The sequence below is a fragment of the Lemur catta genome, chromosome 8 (genome assembly GCF_020740605.2).
Source record: "Lemur catta isolate mLemCat1 chromosome 8, mLemCat1.pri, whole genome shotgun sequence".
NCBI classification, from domain to species: domain Eukaryota; kingdom Metazoa; phylum Chordata; class Mammalia; order Primates; family Lemuridae; genus Lemur; species Lemur catta.
The window spans coordinates 62,440,862-62,460,182 of NC_059135.1; the positions used below are offsets into that span (position 1 = coordinate 62,440,862).

General features: G+C 35.2%; 1 protein-coding gene across 5 annotated transcripts in view; it reads right to left on the minus strand.

Moving 5' to 3' along the window:
- The window catches only part of SLC4A10 (solute carrier family 4 member 10), a 304,278-nt gene that overhangs the window by 12,951 nt on the left and 272,006 nt on the right, over nucleotides 1-19,321 (minus strand). For all 5 annotated transcript variants that reach the window (XM_045558894.1, XM_045558891.1, XM_045558893.1 and 2 more), the window contains 4 exons: nucleotides 14,174-14,425; nucleotides 12,889-12,957; nucleotides 7,501-7,674; nucleotides 7,080-7,202 (listed from right to left, as the gene is read on the minus strand). In XM_045558894.1, the coding sequence (XP_045414850.1) occupies nucleotides 7,080-7,202; nucleotides 7,501-7,674; nucleotides 12,889-12,957; nucleotides 14,174-14,425 (618 nt within the window). The remainder of the gene's footprint in view (nucleotides 1-7,079; nucleotides 7,203-7,500; nucleotides 7,675-12,888; nucleotides 12,958-14,173; nucleotides 14,426-19,321) is intronic.

Here is a 19,321-nt window from a genome sequence, read left to right on the forward strand (position 1 = left end):
GTGTATCATGCCTATTCCCCTTGTCATTTGGCAGTACTGTTTTTAGAGCTAAATCAAGGTGAGCAGACATACCATTGGTTTGACATTACACATTCAAGCACTGCAGAGCTTATATGCAGCCTAGAATGAGGCATGCCTGGCAACTAAGTTAGTCATAAAATATGGAATATAATGCATACATCTTATAAACTTATATGCACATCCCCAAGGCCATGGGCAAAGCGTAGGTATAATTTCAGGTAGAAAAAGTTACTTTTTCTATAGGAGTAATGAGTACATGGAGGGACATAAAGAGAAGACATTCAGTGATACCAAAGGCTACATAAGTAAAACCAAGATACAAGTAAAGTGCAATTCTTTCCTTGGTTGCCCACTGAAAGGTGAAGCCCAGTAGACAGTATTTTGTCTGGCCAATCCAGAATAAAATATCAAGAAGCCAGGTAGAAAGGTTTAAGAAAGAGTAAAATCCCCTGAATCCAAGAGAACAGTGTTGTCAGTGCATTGGTTACCTGGCAGCAGAGAAGGAAAGCTCAAGATTCAATCTAACAGTAAAAATTGGACCAAAGCTTTGTGAACAATTTTGTTTTTTCTTCAGATGATTTTCCACTTTTCTCTCAAATTGCTTTCAATAATTATTTTGCACTCTGTGGCTTGTTAGCATGTGTGGGCTTTATACTAGTCATAATTCTATCCAAACAAAAACTCATCACCTCTAAAGATAGCTTTTCCAAGCCATGCTTATCTGAAGAGAAGGGTGGCAGAGCAGCCGCTGCCTTCAGTGCCAGAAGGCAGCCGGGTGGGCCCTGGAGCGCGGGGACGGAGGGCCGGCTGCGTCCTGGCAGCATGGTGAGGAAGCCAAAAACCGAGGCTTTCTGAGGAGGAGCCGTCAAATCGTGCACTAGCCGTCATGGCACTCACAGCCTAGGTTATCTCAATTGTACCAGAAAAGAAAAAGAGAGTGACAGCATAACGCTCACTGGGTATTCACCACCTTCTAAGTCAGAAGTACATTAAAATGAGTTCCATTCAGTACTAAGCTTACAGAGTCCATCAAAAAATATGCAGAGTTCTACAACATGGGGAAGATGATAAAGGGGTAATGATCAAAGTTTGCCCAAAAACATTTGCAGGGTTTCTCCAGTTTGACTGAGGGCTATTTATTGTGACTTAAATGCCATCTTTTAATGAATATAGTCAAAGCACTTTTCAAATACAAAATAAGTGAAGGATGATTAGTGCTATATCCAGTAAAGGGCAGGAAAATTGAGGCTTAGAAAAACAAACCTACTCAACAGCACACTAATATTCACCAAGCTTATATTATGTGCTAGGCACATAGCAAACAAAAAGAACAATCCAGGAGCTATTAATTAATCCATTCAACAAATATGCATTAAGCATAATCTACATGGCAGGTAGTTTACAAGGTACTGGGATACAACAATGGAAAGAAAGATAGAAACCCTACTGTTGGAGGATATGAAGGCTCACCATGAAAAGCACTGGAGTAGAGGCTGTAGAAAAGAAGAAACTCTAGGTGGGAAGAAACAATGTGGACCAACCAAAAAGGGGAGGAATAAATAAGATGTGTTTGCATGACAGTGAACAACTAGCCTGGTTGGCGCCAAAGGCCTTTTGTAGAAGCGAAAATAAAATTGAAGTCAAATTTTGATGTGTTTTGATAAGTAGGGTGTTATATACCAAATAATACCAGGAATCTGAACTGTATTTTGTGATAGCATAAATATTACAATTCATGTATCATGATACCTAGCAAATGCTTTATCCTTTACCTACTTGTAGGGAAATAGGTAATGTGTTACTATATACATTTTTTTCTGGCAAAGTCTGTATCTATGTAGGAATGTAGGAGCCCTCATATATAATATCTCTATCTTGAAGCTCAAACAACAACAGCAGAGAGCCAATGTTCACAAAGATGCTTAGAGTATTAGAGAGAAAAAATATTCAGCAATTTTAAAATTTACAGATCTTAAGAAATGGAAGGGACTTCAGAAATCAAAATCAAGCCCTTTATTTTACCCAAGAGTAAAACAAAGCCTACAGAACATAAGAAGTGTTAAACCATTTCCTTCACCAATTACTAATAAAATAGATAATGCTGCAAACATTACATATATACGATCTCTGAAAACCGTAAATGTTATATTTATAAGAAGTATTTCTTATGATTTGCAATGAATAGAAGAGTCAATACATGAAACTACTCACTAAAAGCTGAAAAGGAAAAATGGGGAGGGGTTCTGTATAGAATTCATATATTAATAAATACATGAAGGTAGCATCTTTTTCATCAGAATATTTGATTCAGTGTCTCTAAGTGATTATATATATATATTATTAAAAATTTTAAGATTCTGATAGAGTGTCTTTGTATTTAGAAGATAATATTCTGGAGATTCAGACTCCGTGTTTTGAGGAAAGGACTTATCTCAAATGTTAGCATGCATCCGAATCACCTGGAGGTCATGTTAACACAGATGGTTGGCCCCATCCCCAGAGTTTTGATTCAATAGTCTATAGTAGGGCCCAAGAATTTGCATTCTAACAAGTTGCCAGGTGTTGGCTGATGCAGCAGAAGTTCTAGAACCACACGTTGGAAAACCACTGCTTGAGGAAGAAGAATGTTTGCACCACCCTAAGATTCAATTAGCAATGATATTTGTCTGTATAATAATTTGGCCATGCTTCCCAAGCCACAACCAATGCTGACCTTTTTTAGTAAGACATCCTCTGTAATTTTTAGGTTGCTCTTGTTTTTAAATTGCTTTTATGTTTTCTTGACCTTTTTTCATGACCCTGCTTTATATAGATTAAAAGGCTCCATGCCTGATTTTTGTTTACTCCTACAGTGTATGTTAGTGAGCTCCCAATAAATCAAGAAGTATCAGTATCGTGATCATTTCCACACAGTTGAATTTCCAGGAGTTATCTAACATTAACCCTTTTTCCCCCTGCCCAGAAGCAAACATTCTGCTGGGGTTTTCTGCTTTTAACAGTAGCCTTTTGTCAAATATGTACAATGTCCTAGAGAATATTTAAGTAAGAAGGAAGGCATGTTGGTACTCTGAGCACATTTGGACATCCAGAATTTGATTCTGCAGTCTTCCCTTTACACAGAGCAATGTGCAAAATGTCAGGGTTCCAATATTCATTTCTACCCTGATTATAATCCTTTCTTTCTAAAAACTGAAGCATATGCATATGCATATGCATGAAGTACATGAAAATTTGGAACAGAAGCTCTGCGACCTTGGACTGGCCTGTGTAGCTATTTATTCTGCTTAACTCATTATTGAATTTTAAGGTCAAATGAATGTTTTCTCAGTGCCATAAGACCAGAAATGGGCTACTGATAGGAAAACCCTGGAGGATAAAGGTACAAGCTTGCAACTAGCATCGAAAGGACAAGAGGTGAGCCTACTTTAAATTCAAGTCTCAGGGAGCTGAGACATTTCTGCCATTTACCATCTTGCCAGATCACGATCAAAGTTACTCAATTAATTTGAGCAATTGCAGAAATGCAACATTTCTGGAGAACTTGTCCCTTTACCACCTTAACACACAATCTCCTGAAGACTGGGCCTTCATATAAGATGCCACAGTAAGATCACATCCTTCCATCAAGTTCATAAGCCTCAAGAAAATAGAATACTGAGATCTAGGCATGTTGGTAGTAGAAATCAACCAGGAATTTAAGATTTAATATAATCCTTCTCAAATCTTCCTACTCTCTTTACTGAGGATACTCTTTTAATACTAATTCCAAACTAGAAAGTGAACATCATTAAACTTCCTTTTCTTTCTCCAGTTTGATAGGGAATTAGCTGTCTTTGTATTAGTCAGAACTATATTTTAATGTTCAATTATGGATTATTTCTTGACTGTATTATTGCTTTTCTTGTTTCTTTCCATGTGCTGAGGATCACATGAAAGTATCATCTTATTAATCCATCTGAGATTTTAAGGATCTGTAAACCTATGTGGTAATGTATTGATTGCAAGGCTTTCCCCTCGAACTTGGATCTGAAGGATTTAGCTGTAAAATTGCCCCAGTAAATCTTTAAATCTATATTTGTATTCGTTCAGAAAGCATGAATTCTAGGAAATTTATTAATATTTAGTTACTTCTAAAATCTTTATCTTCATATTCAGAAAACAGTAAATACCCATTGGAGTACAGTAGGTACATAATGTAAAAAGATTAGACACAGGGTCTCTGCCCCATGAGATTCATCAACTCCAACATGGGCATATGGCACACATACATGTACCACACATACACAGCTGTGTGAGTGGCTCTGGGCAATGGGAATGGCAAATTCTAATAAATTTAGGATTAGAATCAAACTTTTTCTCTCCTATTTCACAGAAAAATAAAAGGTGAACCTGAAATTTTCTTTGAATCACAATAGGGAAGAATTTTAAACATAATATAGTAGATTACATATCATTTTTAATTTTTTTGAAGTTCTAAGGGCAAGAATGTTTCGTGGTATGAGTATCACATGAGGAGAATGATGCAGAAGAGATGGTTATATGCCTGGTGCTGTTGCTAGCTAATTCCATCAGAAGCAGTAAAGACATTTGAAACAAAATAAAAGTAGGAAAATAAAGCAAATTACATATGTACATTACAACTTGAGCATAATTAATAGTACAGTAAGTCCTCACTTACAGCTGTTGATAGGTTCTTGGAAACTGAGACTTCAAATGAAACAACGGATGCTGAAACCTACCACAGGCTAATGATTATAAACAAGACTTAAATTCTTACAGCACATTTCTGATCACAAAAACATCACCAAACTTCTAAATAAGACTTAAAGCACTTTTGGTATTAAACATTGAAATAAATGTGAGCTATACATAAATGTAAGAAAGATTAGTAAAAGCAAGTAAGATAATGAATTGCCTAAATGTTGACTGATCAGTGAGTGACTGTGGTTGTAGAGGTGGCGGGTTAAATCAAAGAATAAATATTTGCAAAGTGAAAACCATAAGGAGCACATTCTACCACCAAATAGTTCAAAAATAATAACAAATATGGACTGGCTCGCTGAATACTTTCATACTGAATTTTTTGTTGTGCATTTTACATGATTATTGTATACTTGATGAATTTTTACTTTGCAATAATTTTTATTCATTTATTCATTCATTTCCCAATCTGCTTATTTCCAGTTCAGAATATGGGTGTCCAGAGCCACTCCTGGCAGCTCAGGGTGCAAAGCAGGAACCCACCCTGGACAGGACACCATCCCATTGCAGGGTGCACTCACATACACCCACCCTCACTCAGACTGGGAACATGATGCCAATTCACCTAAATGGCACATCTTTGAGCTGTGGGAGGAAACCAGAGTCCCCAGATAAAACCCACAAAGACATGGGGAAAACATGCAAACTCCACCGTGACAGTGGCCTGGCTGGGAATCAATTTTTTTCTCATCAACATTATAACAAAACTGTTATTTGAAGACCTGCTGTACTGAAATTATCAGAAAGACTGGAAGAGAAGCTCATAGCCAATGAGTTTTGTCTTCAAAATTATTTTCTTTGGAATTTAAACCTTCTTGGAAAATGTTGCAATCTGAATAATTTTAATCACATCAAGATTATGGATAACCTAAGATTTTAGAATTTCCATATTCTTGTGTCCATCTTATTTAAATTTTACTTGTGCTAAACTCTATCATATTTTTCTTGAATGGTATATGAGGATGAGAGCAAATATTTACTAAAGCCCTAAATGGAAATAGAGAATATCAAAATATCCTAAAGTATAATTTTTTAAAAACTCTAATAAATAAGAATATGTTAAACAGAAAAATAAATAAAATGATATTTTTAGTGTTACATTATTATTACTAGTAGTATGATTCTAAGTATGCCTTCCACAACATTTGGAAAAATTGAAATATTCATACAGAATTAAGATATGTCATTATGATCACTCTCTACATGTGGGAATCCATTGCCAGTGATGGGACACCATGGAAAGAAAAGGAACTACCAATCACACACTATGTATCCATATTTACAGAAATTTCTGAGCAGAAACCACATTAGATTTTGTGGCCTAATCTGGCCTCACTAAATGACTGCGCAAAACCTTAGACCCCTGAAACACGTGTAAATGAATTCCCCCAAGGAAATAGGGAATATATTCATAGTTTGAGAAAATACTCTGTAGATAGGAAACTGAATACAGTACTGACTACCTGTAGAAGCAAGAAAGATAGGAAGAATAGTGCACAATTCTTATCAAATATTTTCTTTCAATTTCATTTCTATTCACCTACTAATTTTATTTTTATATTTTACAATGAATGGGTTCAATCATTCTGTTGAATGTTGTACTGGTCATTTTTTTTTTCATTTGTACCCTTTGTAGTTTTTATATACTTTTAAAAATGTTATGATTAGCCTTCAAAATAGACCCAAGCTTACATATGAACTTTAAATATGTCATAAAACTTAAATTGTTATAACTTATGAAACAGAATAGGATAAATCAGCAGTCCATGAAAATAATTAAATCCCAAAAGTTTCTCAAACAACATTTACTCAATCTTAAATCACTCTGAAAGCAAATCGGAGCAACATTTTTCCTCTTAATCATTTCACATATTTCAAGAATAACTAATTTTACATTAGAATCTTTTGATTAAAACTCTGTTCCTTAGGAAAATACCAACAGTGGTAACATCTCTTTTCTTCTCACATATTTTACCAAAAAGCAATCATTGCATGCCCATAATCTGAAAACAGTTAAGCAAAGCATCAGCAAGTTTCTGCCATCCACAATGGAAAAATAAGCCTTTAGGGTAACTAAGTACAAAGTACCTGCATATTTCATTAGAATTTGGTTTCCTCCTGTAAGATCTTCACTTTCTCTGTTCAAATCTTTATGATTTTAAACATTAAACTTTCAAACTACTTCACCTGTGTTTGTTAATAATCACTAACTGTCTACAGATAAAAAATAGTTTTGCAAAGAGCTATTGCCATGTTCTTTTTTCCTCTTATAAAATACTGATTTTACTCTCACTTACTTCTTTTTCAGCATCTTCTAGTTTCTTTTTTTTACTCTCAGGCATTAAGTCATCCAACCAGCTGAGTTCCCGTTTGGTAAACAGCAAGTCCATCAACTTTCTTACAAATACCAGGGCTAACACCTGAAGTAAATAATAAAATAGTTTAAAATGGAAAAGATAGAAGACATAGATTTGCTTATTTGCTTTTTTGGTAGAAAACAAGTCAGTTTCTAATAGGGCTGAGATTAAAGTAACATTCGAAGATACATGTGTTTTATACATGTATAAAACACATGTATCTTAAGTCACTAATTTTAGTACCAAAGTTTATACTGGGATTTCCAATAATCATTGTTCCAATTTTAGTTCATGTGTTTGTGTTTCCAAAGAGACCAGAAAAGTCAGAGAAAGAGAAAAAGAGTTGACAGAAGTTTCATACCATCATGGGAAAGACAATAGCAGCTCTTGAAACTTTTATTATCCACAAAAGGCCAAGGCAACTCATCTGAATAATTGTGAAGAGATGGACTTTTCGAAGTGGTACATGCCTTAGATATATAAAGTCTGGTTGATGTTTTGCAGGCATCCAGAAGAGCTTTATTCTATCAAAGAGCTAAAAGATTAAACACACTAAATTTCTCTTAGGAGTAAGACAACAATAAAAGGAATAACAATAAATAGGAAAAGTTGATGTTAATATGGTCCAAAATTTTACATTCACATGACATATCTGAATCACACTAAAGTTGCTATTTGGGCATCAGGACAATGGGATTATTATGCTTACATCTGAATTTCTATAATTTCTGTTTAAGAATATCCCACATTTTCTCAAATATGGTTATAATTTAGAAGAGTTTAAAAATGGTAAAGCCAATGCTACATGTTGCTCTCTTGAAGAGTAGAGCCCTGGGAGTTTAAAACATAATCACCACCCTCTTTTTCATTGTCACATCACAATCTCTTCCCTTATTTGCCTCGCAAGTATTGGGCTTCCGGGATACCCATTCTTTGTCCTCTTCTCTCCTGGAATAGTTCATCCATACTCATGGCTTTGACTTTCACATACTTGCTAATGACTCCCAAACTTAGGTCTCTGCCTTGGCTTTCTCTCTCTCTCCTGAGTTCTAGACCCGTATCTGGCTGCAGAGTAGGATGTTTTAACTTCCTTGCTTTGACTCTGCTGTTTTGACTTAGCCACTTCAATTCTCAAGAAAGGTTTTGATGCTAAGTTTACAAACACAACATCTTAACCATGAAGATTAAACTACCCCCATAATATCCTGAAAAAAAAAAAAAAAGATTTAAGCTAGATACATTTTTGTTAATAAAGTGTTTTCCAGAGCAAACTTTAACTTAATTTCTTGATTAATGTCCAATACTGCACAAACCTTTTATATATTTTAATTTCATTTTAATAAAATTATGTTCATTTGGATCAATGATATTTATGTTTCAATTTTGCCAGATAGTACAATTATTTTCATACTACCTAATATTATTGTTATAGATTTGACTCTGAGGCCTTTTTTTTTTTTTTTTTTTTTTGAGACAGAGTCTCATTCTGTTGCCCCAGGTAGGGTACAGTGACATCATCATAGCTCACTGCAAGCTCCAACTCCTGGACTCAAGCGATCCTCCTGCCTCTGAAGCCATTTTTATCAAGCAAATCAAATTTTCTCAATTTGAATTCTATAGATTAAATTTTCACAAGAAGCTTAAATCTTTAATCACATTTTACTTACTAACAAATTATACTGCATGTTTTATTTTATGTGGATCATTTGGATAATTTTTCTCAGGCCAATTTTTGCAGTTTTCAATGTTTCCAACAAGAGGTGATTATGTAGAAAATAATGGTTTCAATCACTGTCAGTCACTATTCTATTTCATGCCATTTCTACAGTAATATGCATTTTCAAAAGAGTATTTAGATTTTATTTATTAGATAACTTATTAAAAAACTGTAAGCAATTCTTATCAAATATTCCAAAATCACTTTAATATGCAGACAGACAAATGTCCATGGAGTCAAAATGTTAGAGTCAAATCATCCTGTTTTACCAAAACTTGTTTATACCTATAATAAGAATCCCAAATTCAACATAACCCCATCTTTCCCTCTGTACTGTCTGTCTTATGGCATGACATGATCTTTCTTACCTCAGTTACCTAAACCAGACTCATACATACATTAGTTCATCCACTGACCATTGATTAATTCATATTCATTCATATCTTCCAAAAACATTTTTGAAACTTCTAGGAAGAGTACTAAGTGCTGAACTCATTCCTGATTCATCTCTCTCCATACTGTCCATATATATGTCATTAGGTCTTTTTATTTCTACTTCCTAAATACCTTTTAAAATTAGAACTCATTAAACAAACAAATAAAACTTGGTACATAATGGAGGTGGGAATATGAAGGAAATAAAATCTTCTAACTTAAAACTGAGTATTTCCTTTTCTATAGGACTAATTTTTCCCAGCCACCATTTCTCCATTTGTGAAGTTCTGTTATTGCATAAGTGTACTTTAGTGTGTGGGTGCTTCAATTGTTATTGTTTAAATGGCACATTTGCTTTACTTTGGATCCCTAAAGTGTTGGAATGAATATAGATGTGGTTATATATCTGAATACAGAAACAGCATTCATGAGAACACTGTGATCTGTTTTTTCTGCCATGTTTCACAGTGAGAAGCCTAGATAATAAGTTTCTTAATATTTCCAAACAAGCAGGTAACATACAGATTCCTCCAACATACAGGGTAACAAAGTATAATAACATGCTCCTTGAACTGTTGATATTCAGTGTATATTTAAGTAATAATAATCATGGTAAATGTATCCTGAGTTTTGCATTTGGCTGTTAGCATGTCCCAATATCAGTATCACATTTCCCCACCCAGTTAGCTACAATTCCAAATAGTCCTTTCAACTGCCTGAGCTCAGGGCTCACTTCCATTTTCACAAACCCTGTTTCTCTGTGTGAGACCCTGTTTGTCAACGTGTGACCTGGCTTGCTGCTTCATTTGTGTTATTTAAAATTCATTATACTTAACTTATGGGCCTTTTACAATGTTGTCTTCAATTTTCATTTAAAAGATTCACACCCCAAATAATTCCAACACTTGACATTCTTGTTTAATTCTAAAACTCATGGGTATAAAATCATGTGAGTGGAATTGGGGGAAAAAAATCTGTTGAAACCTATCAAAATGATTTTACTTTGTTTCTTAAACTTCTGCTGCTGTATTTATGTAAGCCTGGGGCCTAATAATAAATACTTTTCACTTACAGATGAAATTAGTACTGGTGGAACTTTTGCCAGAGGCAAAAAATAAAAACAACAACCAAAAAAAAAAAAAAAAAAACCCCAGCAAAACAAATAAATAAAACCTCTTCATTACTCTTCCCTATCTGGCTTACCAAACCAATTCTATCAAAATACCATTTTCCTACACAAGATTTTTTAAATGAGCAAATTAAATCTAATTTGAGTAAAATTTAAACACATAACACTTCTCAGCCATCTCCCTCTCCCAGTTAAGTTTACCCCGCACTGGGATGAAGGGTCAGTCATACTATCTACTTTGGGTGTTCAGTGGTCTTACAATGACTTCATATTGAAGGTTGCCTCAGTCTGACATCCCGCACTGTCCTGAGGCCTGAGTGCTGTTTCTTCTCCCAAAGTCAGAAGTCAGTTAGTTGTTCATTCAGGAACTGAGGTTCTGTGCTACTTGTCCTTTGGTCAGGTGACTATTCTTTTATATGTTCTGAACAGGAATGAATCTAGTTGTATCAGAAAATGCTGCAATTTATATTTTCTTTTTAATTGAAAAAACAACTCTATACGATAAATAAGCCTGTAGCCTCATTTCCAATAAAATGTGAGTGTTTGGGCTAAATAATGTTGTTATAAAACAAGATTCTTCAAAGGACAATTTAAGTAGAAATCTGTGTTACTTTCTTAGGGCTGCCACAACAAATTATCACAACTTGGCAGTTTAAATCACTAGAAATTTATTCTTTCACAGTTGTGGAGGCCAGAAGTCTGAAAACAAGATGTTGGCAGGGCCATACTCCCTTTGAAGGTCCTAGGGGAGAAAATTTCCTTGGCTCTTCCAGCTTCTGGTGGCTCCTGGCATCCTTGGCTTGTGGCAGCAAAACTCCAGTCTCTTCCTCCATTGCCACATAACCTTGTTCCCTGTGTCCTTCTGTGTCCTCTCCTCTTATAAGAACCACAGTCATTAGATTTAGGGCCCACCCTAAATCCATGATAATCCCTTGAGATCCGTATCTAATTACATCTGCAAAGACTCTATTTCCAAATAAGGTCACATTCTAAAATTCCAAGTAGACGTAAATTTTGAGGAAGCACTCTCTATTCAATCCATAACAGTATCATAAAAGAAATAAGCAGGAAGAATTTGCCCACAGCCTCTGTAAAGGTTTGGAATATACTTGTGGAGGTTTTAAAATGTGTCCATATATTCTTTGACACTCTTCTCTTCAAGAAATGGAGTTTTCCCTTTCCCCCCTCTTGTGTGTAAGCTAAACTTAATGAGTCACTTCTATAACAAATAGAAAAAAGTAGAAATGAACGCGTGTGACTTTGGAGATGAAGTCAAAAGGCACTGTGACTTCACCCTCACTCTCTATCTGGTATTGCTCACTCTGAGGGAATTAGGTTCCATGTCCCAAGGACACATAATTATTCTTTGAAGAGGCAACTGTAGCAAAAAACTGAGGCCTCCTACCAACAGCCAGAAAGGAAACCGTGCGTCTTGCCCACAGCTGTGTGATAGCCATCTGAAAGTAGATCTTCTAGCCCTATCAAGCCTTCAGATGACTGTGGCCCTTGTCCACATCCTGACAGCAACCACCTGAGACATCCTGAGCCAAAACCACCTGGCTAATCTGTTGCCAAATTCATGACTCCCAGAAACTGTGAGATAATAAATGTTTGCTGTTTTAAGTTGCTAAGTTGAATAATAATTTGTTATGCAGTGATAGAAAACTAATACAATGTCTAAAATATATAACCAATGCTTACTTAAACAATGCATAGTCTCCTGTATATTCAAAACTGCTTTACCCTATGCCTTCATTGTTAGTCTAATTTTTAAAATAATTCTATAGATACAATTGTAATAATAACAGAAAAACAAATATAAATGTAAAAAAAATCACGTAGGATCTCACTATTTCAACAAATTATTTTTATTTCTCCATCTTCCTTTTTAGTCTAGCTCAAACTCATAGCTTTATCAACCTATGGTAGGTAGTTTTTCACTTTGCCTTATGTCATTAGCATTTTTACCATGTTGCTTTTGTGGTCATCATAATTATAAATTTTCAGTGACTGTACCACAGATTACTTAATTATTTTACTGCTGTTGGATAATTGGGTTGTTTCTAATATTTTAATATATGTGTTACAATGAACATCTTTTGGTGTAAAGTTTTTTTCTATTCTCATGGATACAAGTCCATAAAAATGATTAGAGTATCAAAGATTATAAGCATTTGGATATATCTAGAAGTATACTGCTATTAGTTTTCTAAAAGAGCTGTAAAATCTAAACCTCTTACAGTTTTAATATACATATGGTAAATAAAGTACTCTTAAGATTATGAACTTTAGATGCTGGAGAGAATCTTCCTTAACTTTTGTAACTCTGATCAGTTTGAAGAAATTTAATTGTGATCTAAAATCTGCTCCTCGGGTGATGTCGTTTTCTTAGCTGTCCCATGACTTATCATCAATAGACCTTAAGATAAGCCATCAGAGATGTGCTTGCAGTATTGTAAGTAATTTACCTGAATTCCCTTTAGAGATGAAGCACCCATATAAAGAAACACTCCATATAGCACTGGCATGGGAATAAACTGTAAAAGAACAATTAGAGAAAAGGCACAAATTATTTTAAAATATAATGTGGTCATGCTATTTTGCACTTACCAAAGAGAAAAACAGGGAAAAAGGGTATTTTATAATAGAAGCAGTATAGTACAGAACCAGAAGACATGAATTCAAATTCCAGCTCTAGCACTTTTTAGCTGTGTAATCTTAAGTTACTTAAGCTCTCTGTGCCTTAGTTTCCCAGAATCTAAAAAGAGATGATAATAATAAGGTTGTTATAAGTATTCAATAGGTCAAAACCTGTTTAAAAAATCATGTGATATATAATGAATAATAATATTAACTATCATTATGCCACTTTAGGCATAATTTGAATTTTGTTTCACAATGGTAAAATATTTGAATTAAAGGAAAAGAATAAAGCTAACATTTAGATTTTGTTCCTACAGTATATCAGATATTTTTAGACATGTGGGTTGTTCAAATTTTCTCTTTTTATTGGACTAGTTCACCATCATCCTATGTCTATAATTAGTTATATAATGTAGAAATTAATTTTTGCAAACTTGTGTAAATGATTAAATAATTTAAATTTAAAATTTCAAATTGTAGGCAACTAAAATGAGTTATAATTTATAATGCAATTAGCACACCTTGGAAATACCTGCCAAAATTACATGACAAAATAATTACTCTTTAATGCTCTTCAAAATGGATTTCAATTATTGCATGAAAAAAATAAGTACATGCAATGATGATGCCCATGCATTTTTTTGGAGTATTTAAAATACAAAACTGTGTATGTGACCGTGACCATGAGTGTGTTGTCTCTGCACCTCTATCTTATAGTAAATAATATTAATTGTTAATATATCTGTCCATTGCCAAGAAAATAGAAAGTTTATGTAAGCTTGCAATGAACTTAGGTCACAAGTCTGTCAGAAATAATGAGTGACTTTTTCCCACAGTTTGATCACCATTTCAAAATTATTAAAACAATTTACACTTCAAATTTTATTTTGCCAGCCTAAATTTTTATATACGTAAAGGATTCTAAAATATAGGACATAATTTCTCTCCATTAGGTTAAGAAAAATTAAACAGACATGGTAAAGAAAGTCATCACTTTCATTACATGCCATACAATATTTGCAAATGTATGGCTTAGATGCAAATGAAATGTTTAAACAATAATAAATATATTCTGCCTGCTCTCAAATTCATAAAGGTGAATTTCATTACCTTCAAAATACTGGTCATAAAGACTGATGAACCCATAAGAATAAAAATCATAAGCCCTGTAACCCTTTGCTCCCGAATGCCAAGAAATTTTGGTTGTTCTCCTGGAGCTGAGCATTCTGATTCCAGTTTTAGGCTGTTGACATGAGTGATGGAGAGGACCGTGGCAGCCACAAACCATGGCAGGCCCATGATGGAGCACACACCGAGCATGACAGCCACCATTAATAGATCCAGATGGTACCCACAACCTTTCTGTTAAAAAAAAAAAAAGAAAGGAAGGAAGAAAGAAAGAAATTGTGTCAGCAACAGAGCTAAGAACGGCCTAATTGTGAATAGAAACCACATCCTGGCAATACCTAAGAAACCCTTCATATCAGATCTCCTGGAGATAAACTTTTCTTAAACACTCAATTGCCAATTGCCTTCTTTCATCTCAGTGGGTGACTTTTACTGGGAAGAATAATATCATAGAACCTAAGCTCCCTTACATATGTTCATTTTTGTATCAATAGAGTGCCATCTTGTTCTCATTTGTTTCCATTTCAGAACTAGAAAAATTCAGCCTCCCCTTAAAAATGATAATTTTTGTATTTTCTGTCTCCTCTGTGATTCTAGCCCACTGTCACTGACCTCTAGGTGTTGCAAACTTAAGTGCCTCCAAGGATCATGCAGGAAATGTAAAGGAGGAAAGAACAGGTGCAATGGGATATGTGGAGACTGCTCTCTTGGACAGACTGATCAGGTAAGGTTGTGAGGAGAGAACTCAAAGATGGGGAAAAGCATCATTCCCTTCTCCCTCTGTGCCCCACAGGAATTGAAATTGTAAAGCCTCAGCGGTAGCCAAAGGCTTGGCCTATTTTATGTTCCAATTTTTATTTTTAGTTTTTAGTGACCACTTCATGAGAGGCTGAGGCAGTATAATAAGGTAGTTAAGAATATGGGTTCTGGTGACAGACTGCCTGGAATCAAATGCTGGCACAACCAATGACTTTGGGAAAATCACTTAACCTCTTGTGCCTCCTTTTTCATATCTGAAAAATGATGATGATGATAATAGAAGGCACCTCATTGGATTGTTTTAAGAATTAAATTATTTACTTTTGAAAATCATTTAGGAGAATGTTTGCTGTATAGTAAGCACCCAGTAAATGTTAAGGTACAATTACATTCTAGTGGTTAAACAATAACTTTTTCTATTGTACTCATTATGTTTCAAAGCTCCTCAATAAAACTGTATGTTTCTTAAGAGCAGACAACTTATCATATAATTTCTCAATATTTCCCATAGTTTTTAGCACAGTCATTAGCACACAATAAGTAATCAATAAAAGTTATAGAATGACTTTTTAATAATGAAATATGTATCACTGAAACATCTTAGAATTAAATTTAATAAGTATAATTTTAAAATAAATATAGCAGTTAAATTTGTTATTCTGATCATGAGCAGAAATTACCAGTTCTTTTAGAAGAATAATGTTGGCTGGCTTAGAGGCAGTTTTACCAAATTTCAAGCAATTTTTGTGAAAGCTCATATAGCCTGGAATGTGAAACATGCTGAGAATTTGTTTTTATTTGTTATGGTAGTGTTTTCTCTCTGCTATATTATTTTGTTAATTGTCTTCTTATTAAGAAAAAGATTCTTAAAGTCAGTTGTGCTTCTTTTCCTCTCTGCTTATTCCTGCCAAATTATAAAAGTGCAAGAGATAATAGTGAGGAGAAAATGGGAGGTATCTATCTAAGAACCTTTCCTACTGTGTTGTCACCAAAATTCAATGATACCCGTTGTTGGGTCAGCTTAGCTGGGACAATGCTACAGTTCACCAAATGTCTAAACTTGGTTTCTTTGATGAATATGACTCTGGAAACTTTTTTTGCAGGTAACTCAGGAAAGAATTTCATTTGTAAGAGCTGAAGAGTGGAAAGAGAAATATACTGGTGTCAGCATAACCAAAAAGGCATAGGAAGAAGCTTTACCAGGGTCATAATGTGGTCTCTTAGACCTTCTGCAAAACATTTTGGAAGATGTAGTTCCACTGAATAGAACTCTAGTTTTGGTTACTTTAAAACAGTGGTCCAAACCTTTTTGGCACCAGGGACCATTTTTGTGGAACACAATTTTTCCACAGACTGGGGGTCTGGAGGTGGGGATGGTTTCGGGATGATTCAAGCACATTACATATATTGTGCACTTTATTTCTATTATTATTACATTGTAATATATAATGAAATAATTATACAACTCACCATAATGCAGAATCAGTGGGAGCCCTGAGCTTGTTTTCCTGCAACTAGGGAGTCCCATCTGGGGCTGATGGGAGACTGTGACTGATCTGACAGGAGGCGGAGCTCAGACGGTGATGCGATTGATGGGAAAGCGGCTGAAGCTTTCCTTGCTCACCCACCACTCACTTCCTGTTGTGGGGCCCAGTTCCTAACAGGCCAGGGACTGGTACCAGTCTGCAGCCTGGGGGTTGGGGACCACAGCTTTAAAGGACAATGTCAAGCAGTTTGAGGAGTGTTTGGTCCTAGCCATTCTAAGGTGAGGACATAGTAGTTAGGGTGAAGGCCCTAACCACTCAGGCCCCTGCCTCTGAGGCAGTACAATGTGAATGGTGCCCCTGGAGCTATTTTGCAAGGTTGCTGCTGAGAGAGAATGAAAGATGTAAGAGTTTCAGGTTGCTGTGAGATGAACATCAGAGGAGGGCAGACACTGGGGCCCTGAAAGTAGGGCTTGGGTTTTTTAGCACACCTAAAAACTTTTTCAGGGTCCAAGCTCACTACAGCTTAACAACATGAGGGAGGTCTTCCTCATGATCTTGATTTCCTATAGCTCTTACTGAGTGTTTTGAAAATATGATACAAACGTAAACAGTGGGATTCTGGATTGCAGAAAGTGCACAAAATACTTCTTTCAGAGAGAATAATTTCCTTTTTAAATTTAGAAAGCTAGCTTTGAAAAGTACAAATATATAATGAAAACAAAAATATAATCTCCCCCTGATTATGTTGTACAACAATGGGAGCATCTTGATTTAAGGCAAACCAAAGGAAATAAAGCAGTTTTGGCACTTCCACTAATTAATCAGCATCTTTCTTGCCTTTCATTTTAAAATGTCTTTAAAAACTTGGTCTTTGTAACCAAATTATTAGCTGATAGGCATGCCAGCCAAAGGGAAGTATCCCTTTGTCAGAGAGAGAACTCTGCACCTCCTAACATATTTCTGTAGATTTTTTTCTCAAATAAAGACAGAACTAGAGCTTTTATTTTCACATTCATCCATGAATCACGGGAAATGGACATATGGGAGGAAGAGGGAGCACAGCAACAGGTGATGCTACACCAGACCCCACTAAAACCCACATGCAGCAAGACAAGAGGCCAGCCAAGAGGACCATCTGATACCCAGATGCCACTGCTGAAAAAATGCATTTCAAAGCTTGGCAGCAATTTCCTGCATCTGTCAAGTTAACCACATAAAAGACTATAGATTGACATGAAGAACCAGGCTGACAAAGAGGGCAGAAAAGAACATATCAAATGCCATAATCATCAAGAGAATGTGGTGCCAAATGAATGTTGCAAATGCATTCATTTACTCAAGTAATCCGGGATTGTATTGCTGTTTATTAAAAATGATGTCAAAAGAAGCCTGAACTGTCTACAGAAACATGTAGAAATCCCATAGTTGTATCTTAACAGAAACTTTCTTTTCTGTAAGATAATAAATCTGTTTCTTTTCACTTTCAGAGAATGTGCTTAAGAAAAAACCAAGCAGATATTTTTAATGCTTTTCAAAGGGATTCAGTTAACCTATGCCCATTCCACTTCTCTAAGGAAGAAACAAACAAAATGCTATAGAAAGTATGGATTTATATATATAGCTATATATAACACATATGATACTTTGCATTCTCAAATTTTTTACAGTTTGCCGTTTCTTTCACTCTTGAGCCACCCAAAGGATCATGAGGGCAGTGAGTTGGCATTTTGCTAATTTTGAGCTCCCTCATTCTCAGGGAGTAGTCACTTAGAGAGTTGGGCCTGGCCTGATGCAGCAAAACACAGCTTTATTGTGTATGTAGTAACACTCACAAAATGATAAAAACATTTTTGCTGGCATGAGAAACATCATCTAAAAGAAAAACAACTATTAGTTCTGGCAATGGAGGTGAAGAAAAAGTGAAAATATCTAAAATACAAGTTTGGGGAGAGAGAAAGCACAAAATGAGAAATTGTGAGTTGACTTAGATATATGATGTAGACTTAAATAGATATATGATGTTGAGTCTACCAGGTGCTTGATACCGAAACTAGAAAACATGATTCATTAAACAATTTTAGGGAATGCTCCAACCAAGGCAAAAATGGGTTTTCAAGTCATAAAGAAAAAAGTGCAAAAGCTGAAAATGGTTTTCACAAGCAGTTAAGTTGTAGTCTAGGGATAAACTCAAGAAACACATCTTTTAGTGAAAATGTGGTTCAAGCCAAAGCCAGGAGCCTTTGCAAACATTTCAGTGAAGCAACAGGTGGGGAAAACGACTATGAAGCAAACCAGTTACTCTGAGTGAATAATGTTCTGAGAAGGTGATCTTGTTGTTATTAACAGGAAAATCATCAGAGTCAGACCACACTCTGCTAAAGCTTACTGGAGACAAGGGCTATAGGCCCCAAAGAGGCTACATTTGATGTAGCTAAAATATGTCTTCACTGGAAGTAACTTACTTTGAATATATCCATACCCAAGGAGGAGCATGGAGTTTTCAGGCTCATAGTGGCCAAAAACAGACTGATTCTTCTACCCGTGGCAATATAGCAGAGTTTATGATTTAGTCAGATTTGCTCTATTGTTTACTAAATCCAGGATGTTAAGGGGCAAATATTTGAATCTTCTAACTACATAATCACTTCTTTGTACAATAAAAAAGTTTAGTAATGTAGCCTCAGGTTTATTTCAGTGACAAAAATATTAAATTCCTTAGTTCTGCATTTAATTCTATAATGCAAGGCCCACTTCTATAATTGAAAGGTCCACTTAAAGAATGCTTTACTACATTTTAGTTATTCTGCACTGTATGTAAAGGAGGAAATTAGTGTATTTGTCAGTTTGGAGCTTTGGAAAGGCTGTGAATGTCAAGGGCCAATAT